Consider the following 22,677-nt stretch of genomic DNA (forward strand, 5'->3'; position numbering starts at 1 on the left):
GCTTATTTTCCACTAGTTAACGTCCTGTAGAGGATCCAGCAGTGCCACAACTCTTCTGGGTGAACTGGCTGAGGTCTGAACCTGCTCTGATGGTAGGCACAGTGTGTCATTCATAGGTCAATGCTTTCATTGTGCTGAAAACACCCCGTTGCCCTCTGTTGCAGGAGGGAGGCCATTTGGACGAGGCTGCCTATAGTCTAGTCAACAAAGTGTTACGCATGTGTTTTTAGTCCTATTCAGTGAATGTTTGTGGTGTAATGCTTTTTTTTTTAAACCTTTAATTTAATCAGGTATGTCATTAAGAACCAAACACAGCTCGGATTATATCCTTAGAAATGCAATAAATGAAATGCAACTCTCAGTATACTATGCTTCACAGAGAGATTGAATAGAGACAACATCTACACTGAGTTATCTGAAAAGAGACTGAGAGAAAAAGGACACGGCACAGCGACATATCTACACTGTCCACTCAGTAACTAAAGCAATGCATTGACTTGCAAACCACATAAACCCTTTATTTAATTTAACTGACAATGATACAAATATAACATCACGTTTTACCACTGAGACATTTTGGGAAGGTGCAGTGAAACACTGTATGTATAAAAGTGAACTTTATGTATTCATTTTTTATCTGGAAGCGGGCGGCACGGTGGCGCAGCAGGTAGGTGTCGCAGTCACACAGCTCCAGGGGCCTGGAGGTTGTGGGTTCTAATCCCGCTCCGGGTGACCGTCTGTGAAGAGTGTGGTGTGTTCTCTCTGTGTCCGTGTGAGTTTCCTACGGGTGACTATCGGGAGTGTGGTGTGTTCTCTCTGTGTCTGCGTGGGTTTCCTCCGGGTGCTCCGGTTTCCTCCCACAGTCCAAAAACACACGTTGGTAGGTGGTTTGGCGACTCAAAAGTGTCCGTAGGTGTGAGTGTGTGTGTGTGTGTTGCCCTGTGAAAGACTGGCACCCCCTCCAGGGTGTATTCCCGCCTTGCACCCAATGATTCCAGGTAGGCTCTGGCCCCACTGGGACCCTGAACTGGATCTTATCTTTAATGAATGAATGAATGAATGAATTTATCTGTAAGCGCTTATCTAGTTCAGGGTCGCGATGGGTCCGGAGCCTACCCAGAATCACAGGGCGCGAGACAGCAACACACCCTGGAGGAGGCGCCATTCCTACACACATACACACGCACACACATTTGAGTCACAAATACACCTACCAACATGTGTTTTTGGACAGTGGGAGGAAACCGGAGCACTCAAACACGGACATGGGAAGAACACCCGGAGCGGGACTTGAACCCACTGAGACACTACCTGCTGCACAATGATTGTTTGATCATACCATAAATTTAAAGTGTTTTTTTTTCACAGAAACTGTCAAGTGATACATTTTTTCATGTCACACACTAGGTGGCAGCAGCTGATGTCTTTTGACAATCCAAACGGCTTCCAAAATATGAGTCTCCAAATGACAATGAAAATTGTAATCTGTAAATGACCGTTTGTGCTGCACAGATGAAGGGCTTAACTGCTTTTAAATTAATTTGCCAGTTTGCTTATAGTCACTGTCCAAACTATGTCCACATGTGTCAACTGAGAAGGGAGTAGGAACAGTTTAGTTTGAGGAAAAGGGAGTAGAATTAAGTGTAAACATGATGCTTTAGGGTTCACACAGTAGGATTTAGGGAACAGAGTGTAGGCCATAATTAAAGCTGTAGGATGCTGGGTGTCGGGTTCAGGCAGATTTTAGGCAGTGGGATAGAGAGTATGGTTTGTGCTGTGGGAATAGGGAGCATGAATTAGGCTTTAGGATGTAAGTAAGGAGTAGGGTGTAGGGAATAGGGTTTATGCATTCAAATGTAAGGAGTAGGGTGTAGGCAGCAGGGTGTAGGGAATGAAAATGATCACTTGGAATAAAATGCCCCCACATCGCCAGTGCACACACAATAATGAGCTGACAGGGGGCGCTATAGCGTTAGCCCCCCCCTTCTCGCGAGATCAGGAACGGAAGACGGCAGATGGCTGGGCTCTTTCTCGGTCTGTTTAGCATGACAGCGGCGGCAGGAGCGGCGCGTTGGGAAGCGCGAGTTTAAGTCGGTTAGTCGGTCGGTAACGGTAAGCGATGCCGTGCCGGTGTGTTTTTTGACACACGGCTGTTTTGATGGTGTGCGAGCCGCCGTTGTTGTTGTCGTTGCTCCGTTGCGCGTGCATCCACCGGCGGCGTCGCCTCCTCGCACTCTTCGGCCCGCCGCCGCGCCCTTCGCTCCGCTCGGCGCAATGACCGGAGAGAAGATCCGCTCGCTCCGCAAGGACCACAAACCGGGTAAGGACGACGAGGACCTACTGGAGCCTGACGAGGAGGCGGCAGCCACAGGCACCTTTACCGGCGGTGGCGGCAAAAACAAGGCGAATCGCATCTTCAGCAACCACAAGCTCGTCCGGTCCCCGTCCCAGTCCCAGCAGCGAGAGTCCCACATTAACGCCAACAACACCGCCGCCACGGCCCCCCTCACCGTCGACGACAAAAACAAAAACCCGGTACTTCGGAGCGCCGCCGATTTCCCGGTGCACGAATGCGTGTTTAAAGGAGACGTGCGGAGACTCTCGTCCCTCATTCGGACTCAAAACATCGCGCAGAAAGATGTTCACGGTGAGTTTCTGCTCCTCAACGTTTCCCCGGCTGTTTTGCTTGAGCTCAAGTTTACAGGCTGCCGTTAACGGTCCTCACCACAGCTCCTGCGCGAGGAGCGGTGCAGCGGTTCCGTTACAGTCCGGACCAGTAACCCGTGGGAGAGAAGAACAAATGTTTCGAACAGAAAATAAACAGGAGCTGCAAATACAAAAAATAAAATTGTTTCAGGTTTTTGGTGCCTCCACCGTATTCATATATCACAGCGGGGTTTGTTTGTTTTGGTGTTTTTTAACACAGCAGCAGGGACAATTCACCACACGTCGAAGTTTATCATGAAAAGTTGTGCATTTTCAGCTTCACGCCTCAACACAGCCATTCACGCTGAGGTCTAGGCCCTGGGGCGGTCAGTCCGTTGTTCTGAGAGCAACAGCAGCTCTGTGACTGCCCTGAGAGAGATTCTTTTGTGTCTATTTCCTTTTCTCAGAAATTGGTGTGTTGTTAGCGTAACGTTCTTTCAGACCCATTGAGCTGTTGTCTTTTTACAGTGAAAGAATAGATAACACCTCAGTTGATTTCAGATCATATGTAGAAGCTGTATCGGAGATGAAAAGTCTAGGGTTTGGGAGGATTACCAGGTCATGGGTACATGGTGGGAGTGGTCTTACGAGGGAAAATATATTAGCCAGCGAGACATACTTGGTGACTAATTGTTACTAAGTTTAAGGTGGAACTTTAAAATTAGAATAAGAAGCAGAGAGGTTAGAAGCAAAAGTCAGACGCCTCCTCTTGCCCTCAGCTCTGTTTACCACAGCGGCTGCATTTCAGGGGCGTTAGCATGCTAGCTAACTTACTGTGTTGGCAAACTTCTCCAACTTTTTAAGTAGATTTTAAGTAGGTTTAGTCATTGCTAACATCCAATTTGGATCAATATCTGTGTGTAAATATTCTTGGCATGTTCATGAGTATTTGTTTTTCTTTATAAAATTAAAACAGCGCTGTTTTACTGGCTGCTTACTTAAAAAAACGGCTACAGGCTTAAGGCGCCACGTCTATTATTCAGCAGCAATAGTACCTCATTAACGTTAATGGATAGCCGTATCCCTCATTCATCTTCGAAAATAAACTGTCTAATTAAAGCCTGAGCGTGTTATTAGTTGTGTAGTTTTGTTCAGGACTTTTAAAGGCTAAAGTTGAGCCTCTTAATTCTGCTGAAATTCTCTTGAAGGGTATTTCCACGGATGTTTTAAAATTTCTTCATAATTTTGTCACCAAGATGCAAACTGATTGTTTTTATTTTTTTAAACATAAACCTATTGGAGTTTGGTGAAGTTGTTTAATGATTGCAAGATGTGGTTTGTTACGTTCTTAGTCACCTTTTTCCAGGAATGTGTATTTTTTTTTGTGTACAAATATAAATGTATACTTCTGTTTTAATCTTATGTAATTCTGTGTAATAGGAAATCTCATCAGATGATTCACTTTTTCCCTCACAACAAATTGTTTCCAGCTCTAACCCGGGTACTCCTTTGTGTTGAAAATTTAGATTTGAAATGAAGAAAATACGAAAGGTTTACTCAAGCAAATCTTCAAACCAGAGCAGTATGAATGTCAAATATTACTAATGTTATAAATATTACATCTTTTACCTACATCTTAAACCTTGTTAAAATGTTCATGGGATGTTTTTTGCGTTCCTCTAGAATGTGTCATGTAAGAAATAAGCCATAAACACCATTTCTGCTTTAATCTGTAGCATCATTCTGTCAGGAGAGGTTTCATATGTCATAAACCTTGCATTATACACTTTTTAAATGTCCAGATCCTGTCATCATTGTAGTTAACAAGTCTGTCCAAGTCAATGACTGTAGAATGAAGCAGTTCACACAGTCCACACCACTCTGCTTTAATTTATCTCTTTATAAGGTAATTATGCAGACAGTTTGAAAATTTGTAGCAATAGTTTTCTTTCAGAATCGCCAGTGTTTAAACTAGCTGTCTTTTTTAGACTTTCTTTAGCCTTAAATTATTTTTCTTTCCTCGTGTAGTATTTAATACGACAACTCTTTGGCTGCCTTGCTAAATGATTAAAAAGTGATAAACGTGTTTGACAGGACACGGAGTATAAACGCTTCTCTAGTGACTCTTTCTAAGAATTCAGATTGAATTTACTGGTGTTTAGTGGGCCCTTCTGCTCTGTATTTTACCCGTGTTTCTGTCACAAGGATATCTATTCTGGAGGCAATAGTCTGTGAGTTGACATTGTGTCATAAGGTTCATTTGTGCATCTTTTTCTTTTCTGCAGGAAATACTCCTCTTCATCTGGCTGTAATGATGGGTCATAAAGGTAAGCAGGAGCTGCTGCTCTTTTCTTTCTAATTATTTTTGGCTGCTTCCAACGTTGAGATTCGGGGCCCGAAGCACTCTAATTCTTAAGGCAAAGGCAAACAGAAGTTGACCTGTTACATGGATTAGCGACCCGATTAGGGATGTAAACAACGGACCAGAAATTATTTTTTTACAAAGCAAATTCATCAAAATTTTATTCACATTCGAAACACTTTTTTTTTTATTTTCCCTTTGGTAATTCCGGTACATGATAAGTGCATGTCAACGTTATTTAACCGGGTATATCTTTGTTTTCCTTAATCTTTCATTAACTATTATAGTAGTAGACTGCTTCCTGATTATCAGAGAGGTATTGACTGAGACACACTCGATGAATGTCCCTCTCAGTGTCTGTGCTCTACTCATGCTCCTTCTCCATATTCCACAAGGTTGTGAGCAGTTGTCCAGTCCAAATAGTATGCAGATGTCACTTGCTAAATTCTGCCTTATCTATTCTGCCTTGATTAATAAGGCAACCTAGAACAATATGGCTGCCAATGTATGCAATATGGCTGCCAATGAATGCATTTCCAAAGTCCAAATTAATGTAGCATATCTGTAAACTCAGAAGGAAAGGTTCTAGCTCATGTGCTGAGGCAAGTGTCCCAGCTACAGCCTACAATTCATCCTTGTCTTCTGATTGGCTGGGATGATGAGGTCTTTGCTACAGCCATGACCAGGCAGCAGTCCAGCAGCAGTGTTTGCGTCCACTCAGCTGATGAAAGCCGAGCCAAGCGGAGCAAAGCTTCTGTACTAACGGCCCTGATGCTGGAGCTTCATCCTGGGTGGCCCGAGAGCGAGGAAAGAGCCAAAGGACAAGCCACTCGCTGAGCCATTCTGTTCTTTCTTACATAAAGTATTTCTGATAAATGCTGGCATTATTACACAATCAAGGTGGGGGTTGGAGGGTGGGACGTTTATAGGTCAAAGCAGGGAAACGAGAAAAAGCATGCTTACATCACGCAGCAGGATTGGTTCTCTGTGGTGACGGTCAGTAGCAGACTGTTTCCTCTCCCTTCCTCTCCAGCTGGTCATTGCTTGTCCGGGCCAATCTCTGGCTCTGAGATTTACACCCACACTCACTACATCAGCACTCTACGGACTGTGGAGCTGCTGGGGAAATATTTTTCTTCTCTCACTTCCAGATTATGTCCTGATGTTTGCAGCCTTTCTGCAGTTTCAGCATTTATCCTTAAGCAGTAATTTTAAGGGGTGCTCACAGATCACATTTTCATGATTTATTCCCTTTTCCGGCATGGACGTAACTACCCAAGACATGTTTGGTGTCTGTTTTTAGGTTTGCACTGGAACTACACGGCTAATGTAACTAACAATTAGTCTATATCCCACTGATGGGCACCAGATATCCTTCAGAGCAAAATCCTCACTATTTTGCCTCAAGTTTTCATGAGTGTAAAAAATCTCTTGGAAACTCTTCGCCTTGCATCTCATTAGCATTTATGGAGATCGGATTATGTTCAGATTTCACTTGACTGCATGAAAAGCCAGGTGCAAACACAGCCAGGAAGAATTGCCACTGGATTACAATCAACTCACTCAAGCCATATTCAGAGGTGTTTACAGACGGAGCTTGACCACGTGTAAATAGACACATGCAATGATTAAACTATTAAACCTAAATAAAAAAAATGTAGTTTTATTTGCTTAGTTGTGATTTCTGAATGCTGCTGTAGCATTTAGTTTCACACGTCTGTTGTTTGTTACAGTTTTATGTGTGAAATTGTGTGGAAGTGAGTAGCCTTTGTCCTATAGCCTAAATTATTATTGAAGCCATGCTTCAGAAAAACTGAAAACAAGCATAAAATATACACCACAACTCTTTGGTTGTTATGTAGTACTCCTTTAATTAATCAAGTACTTTTTGTTGTTGTTATGAAATATGCTAGGGCTGAACAATATGGACAAATTATATATACATTTTGCGCTATAAGATATAATTCAGATATGGATATGAACAGTATAAAATCCACTGGAAAAACTTCCAAGAAAAAACATCAAGCATGATATCACCATCCAACACAAAACAATTGCCTTTCTCAGTATTAATTTTTTAAACACTAAATTTTAAAATGAGTGCGAGTTCAGTCAGTAACAGATGTTGTAAATGTACATTGAAATATTAAAAATGTGTTTAGAAATTCTGATAATTACTGAAATATTTTTAATTGTGATATATATTGATATTGAGTAATTGTCCAGCCCTAAAATAGGCCTTCACTTAAAGTAGCAGAATTGAAGTACGTTTCACTATAACTTATTAAATTCGGGCCGTCACCATGTTAATCACACATTATGCATATGAATAAGGTACCTATTACATAAACATGATATGCAGATCAAGCAAAGGATTCTGGCACATTTCTTTGCCTTCTCTGCGGGCCTCTATATTTTAAATGGTGTATAGAAGCCATGCATTTACTGGCATTATGACATCGTAATTAGGGCTGTCCTGATTATGAAATATTAACTGACAGTTAATTGTCATACAAGTAATTGCAAATAATAATTAATTCTGTTTTATTTACACCCCCAGTTTATTAATAGGCCTGTATATTAATTATAGCGTAGTAATGTACACAAACTATTATAATAAAGAACTTATACAGTCTATTGAATAGCGTATTCATAAAGATATTTGTCCCTTGCCCTGTCTTTAAATTAAATTTGTTTGCATAAAAACAATAGTGGCAAAATCTCAAAATAAGCAGAAAATCAAATCAAATGTACAATGGTGTAAACATCTGTTATTTACTGTTTGGTGTATTCTCTTTGGATTTGAAATAAATGATAAAATGATCGCGCAAATAGTCATGGTTAGCTCAAATAATCGCGACAGGTCTACTCGTAATTCATTCATTCATTATCTGTAAGCGCTTATCCAGTTCAGGGTTGCGGTGGGTCCAGAGCCTACCTGGAATCACTGGGACACTCACACCTACGGACACTTTTGAGTTGCCAATCCACCTACCAACGTGTGTTTTTGGACTGTGGGAGGAAACCCACGCAGACACAGGGAGAACACACCACACTCCTCACAGATAGTCACCCGGAGGAAACCCACACAGACACAGGGAGAACACACCACACTCCTGACAGACAGTCACTCGAAGGAAACCCACACAGACACAGGGAGAACACACCACACTCCTCACAGACAGTCACCCGGAGCGGGAATCGAACCCACAACCTCCAGGCCTCTGGAGCTGTGTGACTGCGACACCTACCTGCTGCGCCTCGGTGCTGCCTCTACTCGTAATTCTGTTTGTATAATCACATATTTTTGAAAGCAGCAACCACTAATGAATGTTTTATTTTTTTTATTTTTTATTATTTATATAATTCAGTGTTTTCCTTGAGGAGTCATTAATATACATTTAATGTAATTTTATGTGTTTTTTCCTTCTCCCCCCCTTAATGACTTTGATGATGTGTACTGTGTCTTTACGGCCATTTTTTTTTCATTATGTGAATCTAAAACAGGGCTCTTTTTTGAATTATATGATATTTGTTAATGTAAATGGGCCAAGCACCAAGGCCTGAGTGGGAGGAATTAAGGCATTGTTCTGCCCCAACAGAGCAATGGTGTGCCCTTTGTTAGATATTTAGTGCAGACAGTTGTAGTTTGTTGCAAAACAGTTGTTACTATTATCCGCTCTGCCAGTTTGCTGTTGCTTGTGTCTTCTTCCGTTTCCAAATGCATCAGTAAGGGGCTGCTTTAGCTGTTTGTGTTTTTCAAGAAACCAGGTTTATAGAACAAGGGCCATGGTGGCTAAAAGGGAAGCTCATTTTGTTGCTGTTTTACCAAGGGGTGGAATATACATACGCTTGCAATTTTCTGGTTTACAATTGAAGTGAAAGAAAGTTGTTGTCTTTTTGTATTTTTAATGGATTCTCAGAGAAAACGAATGTGTTATTGCCAGCGCCACCCCTCCCCTGCCGAGTACTCACACACTTTCTATCGTGGGTGTCATGTTTTAGTTTGGTTACCAGGCAAGGGCTTCATTAGGTTTTCTAGTGCTGCTGGAGTTGGACATGTTCCCCGGGGAGGTGGAGACTTTAATACAAAATTAGAGCTGTTCCTTTGTGCCGGTGGCATCAGAATGATGTTAAATTAAGCTTCCTGGGCCTCCTTTTAGGTTTAAAACAAGGGAGCTTTAAGACTGAATGGGACGGAAATGCCCTGGTAACAGATATGGCACCCTCTTTAGAACTGGTATTTAAATCCATTCCCAGTGATCCAATCACAGATTTGCAGGGAGTAGTGGTGGGCACAAAAAGTGTTTTATCACAAAAAGTACAAATTTACAGGGTTTTAAAGCAAATTTTTTAGTTTTCTGATGTTTGATAAATTGACTTAAAATGGCACCAAATGTGAATCAAATGCTGCTTCTATTTTCTCACTGCATTCCTAATGTAGCATCCTTGTCTTTCTTGTCCTCAGAATGTGCCCATCTCCTTTTAGCCCACAATGCACCAGTAAAGGTCAAAAATGCTCAGGGATGGAGTCCTCTAGCAGAAGCCATCAGCTACGGAGACCGACAAATGAGTAAGTTACCATCACTGTGTGAAAACATCACAGCCCTGTTTTCTCAACCCTCATTATAACTGAGACTGTTTTATGCAGCCGGCTTAAAAAAAAGTCCCTTAATGAAAATGCAGAGGTCTGATTTGCTTGAGCCATAACATTTTTGAGCTGACCATACATCAGTTGTTATTGCTCCAAAGTAAGTGTCTTCAGATGTGGCACCCTCTTAGCTAATCGCTTGAGGGGGGGGAACTCCTCTTGGCCTCTCATGGTTATGAGATGAAAAAGAATTGGTTAGTGGATTTGCATGTACGTTTGTGTGTTTGTCAGCCATGCTTCGTCAACCCTGCTGCGGCTGACCTGACAGCTTTGATCACAAATATTAGCCTGCTTTTTTTTTTGGGCTCCTGTTCCACACACTGCCGTTAGCAAGATTAAAGGTTTAAAAGTATAAGGATCTCAGCAGCCGTTGTTATTTTTAGGGCTGCTGTGGCTGCTGTTGTAGCTTTCATCATTGTTGTCTTCTTCCAGGTAGGACGAGTGTCAAAACATGAGCTGAAAAGCAGCAGCTCTCAATCAGGCTGAATAGCATGGCTGAACATTGGAACTTTGTTTATGCAAAAACAGCATTAATACATTTTCATATTTACTTCCTGATTTTGATAAGCTGCCAATTAGATGTGCTTCCAGACAGGGTGGACAAGTTCATTTAAATGTTAGCATAAAATGCTAAAGCAGAAGCCCAGAGGTCAAATTTGCAGTTGGACAGGAACAGTTTTCACAACAGCTTTCCTTTTGTATTCGCATTTATAAAATAAATTATTTAGTATACAAACTTATGGTGAGTGATCACTTGAGATTTGCCAAACAGGGTCACTGTACCTGTCTCCAATGTCAAATTTCCGAGTTTGAAGCTGTTGATCATTCATACTTGTGACTACTTTGATATTACACACAGCTTAAGCTTAGACACTGTTTGAGCATCCATTAAAATTGCTTCAAAAATAAATCCGTAACTAGACAAGTGTGGAACTGGTAGGCTGACCTATATTGTATTAAACCAAAAATGGGGTGAATCATGTGTGTGGTTAGCTGCTTAATAATAGGTTAATAGACACCTAATAGTACTGTCAGCAAATTACAGTAATTACTCCTGATTAAGTTGGTTTAATATCAGGAAAACATTATTTACTAATATTTTGAAGAGTAGTGTGTATGGAAAATCAATTGTTTCTGTTCTAAATCCACTGACTCTGGAACTCTTCATTTAAAGGCTAAGCACCAGCTCTATGAAAGTGTCAAACAAATAAATACAGTGGAGTTTGAGTTCCTAACTTGTGTTTATTGATAGTCAGAAAACATGTTATTTCTTACTAATTCAAGGAATAAGGTTTAAAAGATCGTTGGTCTCCCCCCCCCCAACGGTGTTGGGAAACTCTAATAGGCGTCTTGCCTGTGACGTAGATGGTGGACAACAACACTAGAAGCTGCACTTAATTTAATGCAAAATGACGAAAAGGTGTGTTGTTTTTGGCTGCAATCATTCAATGTACAGTGGGACATCTGTGAACAAATGGCCCAAAGATCCCAAAATATCCAGAAAATGGACTAAATTTGTCCACTTTAAACGGGCACTTTGGAAAGGACCATCCGCTCACTCCGTTATCTGTAGCTCATTTCACTGGCGCTTTTCCAACAATATGGGCATGTAAGGACACCAACGAAAGGTGTTCAAGAGCCTCTGTAACATGGAGGTAAACAGGGTAAGGACACTCACTTCGCCTGTTTTAGTTGGTGTTAGTTAAAGTTACGGAGGTTTATAGTGTCGGATGAATTCGAGTTCGACTTCGATCACATTTACAAGAATAACGGTACCTCTACATTTGAGTTTAGCTTATTGCTAGGCTATTGTCATGAATAATGTTGGTTATTTAGCTAGATACTGTCATAACAGTCAGTCATTACGGTGTTTTACCGCGGCGTTGTTCAGCTGTTGTCCACCAGTGACGTCATGGTTGCGTTCGAGAATTTCCGTAGCGAGCTCGGGTTTTTCCGTCAATTTAATAAAATTGTCAGTTTTAAAGCAAATTAAGCAGCTGTTTTCATTTTAATTCATACTTATATCTGTCAGTAACTAAAATAATGTGGAATATTCATGGAGGTCCATTAAGTGGTGCTTAGTCTTTAAACTACACTTTGGTTTAAGTTTGTCATGATAAATCAGTGTCCACATTGCCCTCCAGTTAATTCTCTCTGCCTGACTTACTTCCTGAGAGTAAAATGGTAAATGCACCGTCTTTACCTCTCTTTGATGTTTTGCTCTACGTTCAGATGTTTCATTCAGTCCTCCCACGTCTCCCCTGAGGCAACATCACACCGCAGGCATGTTTAAGATGCTCTGTGGTTTAAAGCTGCGGTCAGTATAATCAAGCCCTGTTTGGTCATGACCTTTTGTGCTGAGGAGTCATGTTAGAGATGGATTCTATGGGGGAAACTGTATTGTGATCATTTTCATGATTATCTTTTGTTTTGAGGTTGATTCATTTGAAGGAGACAGTGAAAACCCAGTATTAACCCTTACATTTACAGCGTCAAAATGATTGTAATGCTTCTCTGAACTGTAATACGTAGAATAGAGCTACTCTTAGTTCAGTAGTGTAAAAACTGCACTTTGTGTCTTTTTGAGGGAAGCAGGAAACACCTCCCCACCCACACGTTGATTTCGGGGGCAGTACAGTAAAAGTGAATTGCACTCTATAACTAGGGGGAATCTAGGAGCACAAATGCTGTTCAGTGAGTCCACTCCATTCTGTCAGTAAAAGACTACTGTTATATGGAGGTGAGTCTCAGCCTCAAGGGAAATGGAGCACTGTCTGGCTGTGGGCTTAAAGGCAGCTCACAGTCTTTTGCTCTGGGCTAAGCTTTGATATAGCCAATCATGACCTGGCCGTGATCCAGAGTTGATTCTTTGTGTGCCGCTCTCTGTGTGCTTTTAACCTCATGATACAGCCAGAGTTATTTCTTTCTGTCTTATTTTGCTGTTGTGTTGCTAGAGCTGCTGGATGTTGCCCTGTTTACAGTCGGTTGACTCATATCAGTACGCAAATGCTAAGAGCCATTTTTAGGATTGCTTACCCATATCTTGAGCAAGCCAGCGTCAGTAAGCTGGTGTGGAAGTGAGTGTTAGTGTGTACAAGTATGAGAGAGAGAGTACATATGTGATTCCTGTAATTGACATTATCTTACAGTATACATTACCACCCTAACATTTCTAAGAAAGGGTTCACCAACAAGTAGCTTTAGAGCTGGAGTAGTCCTTGTTTGTAGAAGGGCAGCATTTAGATTCAGAATCATGATAACACTTTAGCTTTAGAGTTAAAGAGGTGCATTCACATATAAATAGATTAAGTATTTAAAATAATATATAGGGCTGTCAGGATTAAACAAAATTCCCTTTAAAAGACCTCTGACCTTTTATGTTTTAATCTCATCAGGAGATTGAGATAAGTGATGTTTCGGCCACCCATGGCCGAGGGTTCTAGAGCAAGGGCACAAGAGTATACACCTGACTTTGAGATGTTAATCTTCAGTAAATATGCATGTTTTTATCTAGCTTGTGGTTTAAAAAATAAAAAATAAATAAATGTAAAAGTCCAATATGTAGATACGAATGGCAAAAATGACTGTGACACCAAGGACTTTCCTTGCTGTGGGTTACTGGCATGTGACAGCAATAACGGTGGCTGGGCTCATCTAGGCACATGGGCGTTGATACCCAGAGTTTTATAAATTGAAAAGAAACTGCTTGATTTTTCAAGTGTGTTTGTTTGATTGTGTAAACAGGGAAGAGGACATGAAAACAAACATTTACTTATAATTTTAAGAACTTTCTGAATGGGATTTTCAATTTCTTTTTTTAACTTCAGTAGAAGTGGAAGACAAAAAAAAAAAAAAATCCCTCAGTTTTAGTTTTAAATACAAACTTGGTGACATTTCTAAAAGAAGTAATTGGTTGGCCTTGAATACATTGGTGAAGCACCTGCTTGTCCCAACCTCCTGTGTCTGATGACACTATGTGCACTTGGAGGAGACTCGCTGTCGGGGGGGAATCGATTATGACTGATATTTGAGCAGAATATATGGCAAAAACTAGAGGGTAAACAAAAATAAAAGGTCCTTCTCTAGGAATCAGCTGGCGGCGGGGGTTGTCTTACTGTGTGGTGTTCTCTTGAACCTTATCTTGTGCTCGATGGCTAATGGGTGTAGAAAGATGTTTTTATCATTAGCTTGATGAACGCTTGTTTCATATCTATCAAACTGAAGACTGACAAAATTCTCCGTGTCCTCCAATAATATAAAAGAAGTTGACTGCACCATAGTCTCAAACTAACTGCAATTGGTTGCTTAATCAAACTAAATCAATAATAATAATAATAATAAAAACACATTCACTGTATTTAAATCAACTGTACTGGTCTGCATTGTCTGTGATTACAAGGCACTACTTTTTTGGAGATGAGCCACAGACATAAACACACACACGCACACACACACCTGTCCACAAAACACAGGGTGGGTCTCTAGCTCAGCAGAGTCTGGTCATCTTCTGATTTTTGTTTAGTATGTGACTGGAGAATTAAATATACTATATGCTGAGACGTCTATGGGAACCTGCTTATTCAAAATTGAACCTAAAATTCGTAGATTGTTTGTGTGAAGTCCTTAGACTAGATGCTTAGACATTTGCTGTGAGAATCTGATGGCAGCCAGAGGTCACGTTGGCTGTTGCATTACTAGTTCTGGATCACATAGACTACTAAAACTCATCAAAAGGGTAACATCACCCCTGAAAATGTAGTTTAACAGCACAAATCTAAAGAGCTTTATACCCATGTTGCCAACACTTGGCATTGGTTGTGGGGATTTAAGTTAATTTAAAGGCTAAGCACCAGCTCTATGAAAGTGTTAAACAAATAAATACAGTGGAGTTTGAGTTCCTAACTTGTGTTTATTGAGAGTCAGAAAACATGTTATTTCTTACTAATTCAAGGAATAAGGTTTAAAAGATCGTTGGTCCCCAACCCCCCCTCCAGCGGTGTTCGGAAACTCTAATAGGCGTCTTGCCTGTGACGTAGATGGTGGACAACAACTCTAGAAGCTGCACTTAATTTAATGCAAAATGATGAAAAGGTGTGTTGTTTTTGGCTGCAATCATTCAATGTACAGTGGGACATCTGTGAACAAATGACCCAAAGATCCCAAAATATCCAGAAAATGGACTAAATTTGTCCACTTTAAACGGGCACTTTGGAAAGGACCGTCCGCTCACTCCGTTATCTGTAGCTCATTTCACTGGCGCTTTTCCAACAATATGGGCATGTAAGGACACCAACGAAAGGTGTTCAAGAGCCTCTGTAACATGGAGGTAAACAGGGTGAGGACACTCACTTCGCCTGTTTTAGTTGGTGTTAGTTAACGTTAGCTTGACTCGCTAAACTCGGTGGCTCAGATTATACTCGGCTACGTAGCTGCATTACGGAGGTTTATAGTGTCGGATGAATTCGAGTTCGACTTCGATCACATTTACAAGAATAACGGTACCTCTACATTTGAGTTTAGCTTATTGCTAGGCTATTGTCATGAATAATGTTGGTTATTTAGCTAGATACTGTCATAACAGTCAGTCATAACGGTGTTTTACCGCCGCGTTGTTCAGCTGTTGTCCACCAGTGACGTCACGGTTGCGTTCGAGAATTTCCGCAGGAGCTCGGGTTTTTCCGTCAGTTTAATAAAAATGTCGGTTTTAAAGCAAATTAAGCTGCTATTTTCATTTTAATTAATACTTATATATGTCAGGAACTACAATAATGTGAAATACTCATGGAGGTCCATTAAGTGGTGCTTGGCCTTTAAGCTCTTTCAGAGCATCTCTTTCCTTTTAATACTTTTCTAGAGATTATACACGTTGGGCACCCAATTAAACGTATTTGTCCACAGTGGGTGCTTTTGGACATGGCCGTATTCCTTAATTAAAAACTTTAGGATCTCTGGGTCTGAGAGACTAAGATCTTTATAATCTCAGAAAGTGATGGACACATGGGGAACAAGCAGGCGCTGAGGACTTTGATCATTTTCTCAGTGGTTTCAGGTCGTGTGTTAAAATGAGAGACATCCTGGTTGTCTTCCTAGCTGTTGTGGGTTTTTTTTTTTTTTTCGTTTATGGCATAAAAACATGTTTTTCTTCTTTTGATTGTTCCACAAGGCCAGCAGCAACAGTTTAAAACATGTTACGTAATGCTTTGAATTTGCTCTAAGACTTGGGCTGAAGTGTGAAGTCTAAGCAGATTTCTTTGTGCATTGATGAGAGCAATTCACATTCTTTAAATCCTTGTCATGGTCCCTTATGCTTTTGTCCCTGCCGACTGACGTACGTTTAGCTCCATGCTGACAGTATCATGCTAAAATGTAAGCTGAGTTTACCTTTACTCAATCGTCAGATGCAATCATGAATGACCTTATTGAGTTGTATACAAAGCAAATTAGCCCAATAGGGTCTCGGTAGAATTTTGTATCTCGGGATTACGATGCTATTAGTTCCAATAGGGATAAGCAATACATTTTTGTAGTACAAGCACAGTATTAAAATGGCTCCCACAAGGAAAGTAAGAGTTGGAATACAGGAAGCCATGTTCATAAAAACGGTTCAATTGCACAGACATGTTAAATTTGGCTTAGAGGTTTTACGGTGAACAATTTTTAAAACTTTTCACACATCCCAACATGTAGGAGTTATATAAAATGTATAGATATTGAACAGGAGGGTTATTTATTTATTTATTTATTTATTTATTTATTATGTATTTATTCCATTTTTAAATGTTCTCTCATCACAGCTTTGAGCTTTTTGTGTTGGTTGATTCTGTGACCAAATTCGTTCTTGTACTTGACTGAATTCAGGGGCAGCACGGTGGCGCAGCAGGTAGTGTCGCAGTCACACAGCTCCAGGGACCTGGAGGTTGTGGGTTCAAGTCCCGCTCCGGGTGACTGTCTGTGAGGAGTGTGGTGTGTTCTCTCTGTGTCTGCGTGGGTTTCCTCCGGGTGACTGTCTGTGAGGAGTGTGGTATGTTCTCCCTGTGTATGCGTGGGTTTCCTCCGGGTGACTGTCTGTGAGAAGTGTGGTGTGTTCTCCCTGTGTCTGCGTGGGTTTCCTCCGGGTGACTGTCTGTGAGGAGTGTGGTATGTTCTCCCTGTGTCTGCGTGGGTTTCCTCCGAGTGACTGTCTGTGAGGACTGTGGTGTGTTCTCCCTGTGTCTGCGTGGGTTTCCTCTGGGTGCTCCGGTTTCCTCCCACAGTCCAAAAACACACGTTGGTAGGTGGATTGGCAACTCAAAGTGTCCATAGGTGTGAATGGGTGTGTGTGTTGCCCTGTGAAGGACTGGCGCCCCCTCCAGGGTGTATTCCCGCCTTGCGCCCAATGATTCCAGGTAGGCTCTGGACCCACCGCGATAATGAATATTACAGATAATGAATGAATGAATACTTGACTGAATTCACTTCTTAGCAGTGTTAGTTTTCATCTGTTCCTTTGTAACTGCTTTTTTTGAAATGATAAATAAAATATTACATACCGTGTAATTAATGTTTAGCTTATGCTCTTTGTGCATTCTGGCTTGTACACAAACCTTTGAAAATGTCGATGTGTGTTGTGTATCGTGATGATACATTGGCATAAGACTCTGCTTCTAAATATCACGTTAAAGGTCCTTTAATGTAAATTATACCGACTTAAATTGCAGTTGGAAATGCGGCCGGCAACTTGTTTGGTAAAACTGCTCTGATTTATGAACAGTGGCATAGGCAGGGCCACAAAGCAACAAGGCTGTCTCTTCTGTTCTTTTATTGATGATTTCTGCAACTCTCTCTATAAGAAGTCCTGTTTATATTGAACACCCTCTGGCTGTTTTCAGGTGATTGATGCCTATGCATTTAAAGTTCTCATTGTGCTTGCAAATAAATGCATGGGCATTGATCCACAATTCGTCGTTAACCAAACAGCTTTGGGTTGTCAAGTCAATATCCTTAGGATTTATTTCTCACCGTCTGTTCAGAAAGCCCACTGAAGAGGGTTTCTGAAAGGTCCTAACTGTTTAAGAATCCACTCCACTACAGGGGGTATTCCATAAAGCAATATTTCAGAGTTAGCTGGGTGTAAAAAATAAATTAATTTAAAAAATGTGTGTGTTATTTCCCATCTAGGTGGTACCGCATGAGATTTAAGTGTACTCTTTCAGCAAGTTCCGACTGGCATTTTGAATCCCTGCAGGCTGGTGAAGTAGCCCAGAGCCAAATCAGTGTGTGGGTAAAGCCCTGAGGTGTGTGGTGTATGTCTCACTCAAGCACTTGTCTCTGTTTTCACAGTCACAGCTCTCTTGCGGAAGCTGAAGCAGCAGTCCAGAGAGAGCGTGGAGGACAAGAGGCCTCGCCTGCTCAAAGCTCTGAAAGAGGTGAAAGCCTGCAAGCACTGTTGAGAAACTTTATTTCTGGAATAATAATAACTTATTAGAATCTGACTTTTTTTGTATTCCTGACAATTGCTGTACACTTTGTGAAATTTTAAAGCATATCAGTGAACACTTGATACCACATGGTATCAGCAATCAGATATCATCAGTACCTTCACTGAAATCTTCACAGCACTGTCCAGCCATTTAATGTATATTTTGTAAAAGTATGGAAGTTGTGGGTTCGTGTCCCTCTCCGGGTGACTGTCTGTGAGGAGTGTGGTGTGTTCTCCCTGTGTCTGCGTGGGTTTCCTCTGGGTGACTGTCAGAGAGAACACACAACACTCCTCACAGACAGTCACTCGGAGGAAACCCACGCAGACACAGAGAGAACACACAACACTCCTCACAGTGTCTGCGTGGGTTTCCTCCGGGTGACTGTCTGTGAGGAGTGTGGTGTGTTCTCCCTGTGTCTGCGTGGGTTTCCTCCGGGTGACTGTCTGTGAGGAGTGTGGTGTGTTCTCCCTGTGTCCGCGTGGGTTTCCTCCGGGTGACTGTCTGTGAGGAGTGTGGTGTGTTCTCCCTGTGTCTGCGTGGGTTTCCTCTGGGTGACTGTCTGTGAGGAGTGTGGTGTGTTCTCCCTGTGTCCGCGTGGGTTTCCTCCAGGTGACCCTCCTTCCAGGGTGTATTCCTGCCTTGCGCCCAATAATTCTGGGTAGGCTCCGGACCCACCACCACCCTGAACTGTATAAGCAGTTACAGACAATGAATGTTTAAAGTTAAACTTTATTAAGGAATTGCAGGGCCTCTGCTGTACATGGTGCCTCAGTGAGAGAGATGAATCATTTAAAAGCCAATCATGTTTTATCATCAGCAAAATTGAAACTGAGGATCTACTATCCACCAATGCCAGGATCATGTAAATAACACTCAGGCTGATTAATTTTTACTCAGTGTTCAGTGTCTGGGCACTTGCCAGTTTTGCAGATGAGCTCATCCTTTTGAATGACAAAGGGTGAGGTGGGATTAACAGTTTTAACAGAGGTGAATAAGACACTAATATACACAATTGATTTTAAGATTTCATCTTGTGTGTTCTGCTTTTCAGCTTGGGGACTTTTACTTGGAGCTTCACTGGGATTTTCAAAGCTGGGGTAAGTTCCTGATTATTTTTGAAGTCCTGGATTGTACATGGTGGCCCTGCTGAAAAGAATGCCACATAACTGCAGTTTATACATAGCTTTACGACATAATAACACACACTGACTTTTTAGCCTGGGCGCTTGAAGCTTAGCAGAGGTTTTGGCAGAGCAGCAGTTAGCTGTATTAGTTGATGAGGAAACTGCAGCATCACAGAGGATTACATCAGTGCAGTGGCCAGCTGGACTCAAACAGGCAGAGATCAGAGAAAGGAGGATGGGTGGAAAAAAGGAGTGACCCTTTAAAACGCTGAGTTAACTGCTCTGAGGGAGTGTCCACTTCGAGTGAACAGAACTTCACGCCCCCTGTTGGTTGACTGTCACCACTGCAGTGTCATTTCTATACATGGGGTGGTTCATATTCTGTATTTCATTCTATACATAGTCATATACATTGCACTGTTTAGAACTCTCATTTATGTATTGCTTATGCTGTCAGAATGATGGATGTATACTTGTACAAATCTGTGGAAAAATATGAAGTGTATTTCATTCAATTTTAAGAAGCAGCCAAAACTATATATAAATAAATAAAACAGAAAAGTTTATCAGTATTTACATTTTCTGTTTCTGATGTGTTCTTTGCAGTTGCCTTTGTTTTTATGAGATATCTGCAGTTATTTATTCCACACCACTACAGTTCTTGTGTTTAGAACTTGTCTGCACCGTCCAAAAACATATAATTGTGTTGAAGTCACCAGCTTCCTTGTTGGATTTGGAAGTCTGTACATTGAAAGATCAGATCCATATTTTAAGATATTTGTTCAGTACCAAAATGAACAGAAACATAGGTGAATTCTTACTCAAAGTGCTTCATCTCCTCCCAACAGTGCCTTTACTTTCAAGAATTTTGCCCTCAGACGCTTGTAAGATCTACAAACAGGGAATCAACATCAGGTATGTTTTGTCTAATCATTTGCTCACGTGTTTCACTTGTTAAAGATGTGAAATTTGTTTTATAAATATCTTCTCTGGTGCAATTTAACCTTGTATCGTCTAAAAGACAACTTTTCAGGAGAGAGAATAAAAAATGTCTTAAATTGTAATATGTTTTTACAAGTAATTTTGGACTTTGCTCAATTTTTTTAGGAAATTTTAGTGGCTATAAAAAGACAATTAACTTTTTCTTTTTAAATAAAGTTCACAAAAGTGGAGAGGAGCAGTCTGTCGTGCGCACACTCCAATGTGCTTTCAATGCCACTGACTGGCTCAGATAAGGCCAATCTGATCTTATAAAATGCCCAGGTGTTGGCCGTCATCAGCGCTTGCAAATATGTGTCATGGAATCACTGGAAGAGGGAGTTAGAATTTAGCGCAGTCTGAATTTGGCCTGATAAGCACCTAGCCCTCAGCTCTTTATAGCTTGACTAATGACAAATACTGTTAACTAGAGTGTGAAATCTCTGTTGTGCTGTGGGTGGAAGTGGAAAATTACTCAGCATGATTATCTGTTCCCCATGACACCCCACTTGAAATGATGACGCCATATTGTGATCAAGTGGGACTTCCTGTCTATCTGCGGAGTAGAATAAAATGATTTCAGAACCATTAGCTAGGTGATTACATTTAATTAGATGTGAATCTGAACTGAGCTAAACTTGTGTAGATGATTATAATTCTGTAACATACTGTACGCAGATTTTATAGGACATTTATAGTGTGTGTGCAGAGGCTGGCTTATAGACAATATATTGTCATGTGCATGTGTACTATTGTCACTCATCCACTTTAGCCCTTTGCACATGATGCTTTCGGCCCACTTTATAATGGACTTCCTTAGTTTGATGCTTGTTTGTAGTCTCTATGCCTGTCAGGCTTGTTTTGTATGTTATACATATGTGCCCTCACCACACATGGTGAAATAAAGTGATTCTGGTTCCAGTTTGTGCCTCTGCTTGATAGAAAACAAGCTGATACTCAGTGCAGCCTTTTGATTTTTCCTCACATTGTTTTGCAGACCCCCTCTATATATAGTCTTGTGATTAAAATTATTACCAAGTGTATCCTGCCTCATTATATTTCAGATGTAATTTCCCTGTTTGTCTCTTTCCCGTCTTTCTCTCAGGTTGGACACCACTCTCATTGATTTCACGGATATGAAATGCCAGAGAGGAGACTTGAGCTTCATTTTTAATGGTGATGCCGTCCCCTCTGAGTCCTTTGTGGTGTTGGACAATGAGCAGAAAGTGTACCAGCGAATACACCATGAGGTCAGTAGGTGCTTTTGATTTACACTGATTTTCTGGTGCTGTGCTCTGGACCTCATACTGATACTTTTGTTACTTCAGGAGTCTGAGATGGAGACAGAAGAAGAAGTGGACATTTTAATGAGCAGTGACATTTACTCCGCTACTCTCTCCACTAAATCCATCACGTTCTCCCGAGCACAGACCGGCTGGTTGTTCCGTGAAGACAAAACCGTTAGTAACCTCGAGCCTTTTTTTTTATTAATATTATTTTTATTCGCCTGCATGTTACATATATAGTGTTTCGGACAGGATATTGCTTTCTGCTCACTTATGAAAATAAAATCACTCCCTGCAGGAACGAGTTGGGAATTTCCTGGCCGATTTCTACTTGGTCAACGGCCTAGTTCTGGAGTCCAGGAAACGCCGGGAGCACTTGAGTGAAGAAGATATCCTGAGGAATAAAGCCATCATGGAGAGCCTCAGTAAAGGAGGGAACCTCATTGAGCAAAACTTTGAGGTAAGGGATGCAACGGACTAGAACCTTTAGTTGATTTCAGATGGCACAGGTCCAGAACATTATCAGACATACACACACAGACGTTTGGATATCAGAGTAAATATTCAGATGTCTTTCTGTCACCTATACGTTCCATAGAAGGAGCAATTCAGCTTCTGTTGTTTTACTGAAAAGAATGAAGGCCTCGGATATTAATAGTTTAATGATAGATTGCGTCTGCACTGTTACTGTGGTTCACTGGCTTAAAGCAGCTCCATGGAAACTGAGATTTCCACCTCCTGTGCTAGTGACACTTTCACACAAATCAGAGTCCCAGCCAATCCCTGCACTGCTCCAGTGCTAATGATGCATCAGTGTCAAAGAGGAGAGGAAAAGAACAGTTGCTTACAAGGAATGCTAAGCTTAAAAAAGCAGAACTGGCCAGTCGTGGACATGAGCTTAGCTCTACAGTCTTCTGTGCATATACATACTGACCTCGAAGGGTTTGATTCTGTTTCTTCAGGCATTGAGGGTGTAAAGGTTGTTTGTCCGCCTTGCCGGAGTAACAGCCTCTAACAGTGAGTCTTTAGGGAAGATGTTGGAACATTTTACTGCGAGGATTTGATTGAGGTACTGGTGTTTGTCGGTTAATTCTGGATCAACACCACTCCAGCTCATCCCAAAGGTACTGGATGGTGCCTCAGGTATTTAGGAAACAGTGAGGGCTGAAAG

At 41.3% G+C, this 22,677-nt stretch overlaps 1 protein-coding gene across 1 annotated transcript in view; it reads left to right on the top strand.

The window, feature by feature from the left end:
* The first annotated feature begins 1,994 nt into the window (after window positions 1–1,994).
* ankrd13c (ankyrin repeat domain 13C) overlaps window positions 1,995–22,677 on the top strand; it is a 28,025-nt gene continuing 7,342 nt past the window's right edge. Inside the window, exons 1-9 of the mRNA XM_066647743.1 lie at window positions 1,995–2,647; window positions 4,932–4,973; window positions 9,477–9,581; window positions 17,979–18,064; window positions 19,170–19,215; window positions 20,091–20,157; window positions 21,326–21,470; window positions 21,549–21,680; window positions 21,805–21,966. Coding sequence (XP_066503840.1) covers window positions 2,275–2,647; window positions 4,932–4,973; window positions 9,477–9,581; window positions 17,979–18,064; window positions 19,170–19,215; window positions 20,091–20,157; window positions 21,326–21,470; window positions 21,549–21,680; window positions 21,805–21,966 — 1,158 coding nt within the window. The 5' untranslated portion in view covers window positions 1,995–2,274. The remainder of the gene's footprint in view (window positions 2,648–4,931; window positions 4,974–9,476; window positions 9,582–17,978; window positions 18,065–19,169; window positions 19,216–20,090; window positions 20,158–21,325; window positions 21,471–21,548; window positions 21,681–21,804; window positions 21,967–22,677) is intronic.

The sequence above is a fragment of the Hoplias malabaricus genome, chromosome 16, assembly GCF_029633855.1.
Source record: "Hoplias malabaricus isolate fHopMal1 chromosome 16, fHopMal1.hap1, whole genome shotgun sequence".
Taxonomy (NCBI): Eukaryota; Metazoa; Chordata; class Actinopteri; order Characiformes; family Erythrinidae; genus Hoplias; species Hoplias malabaricus.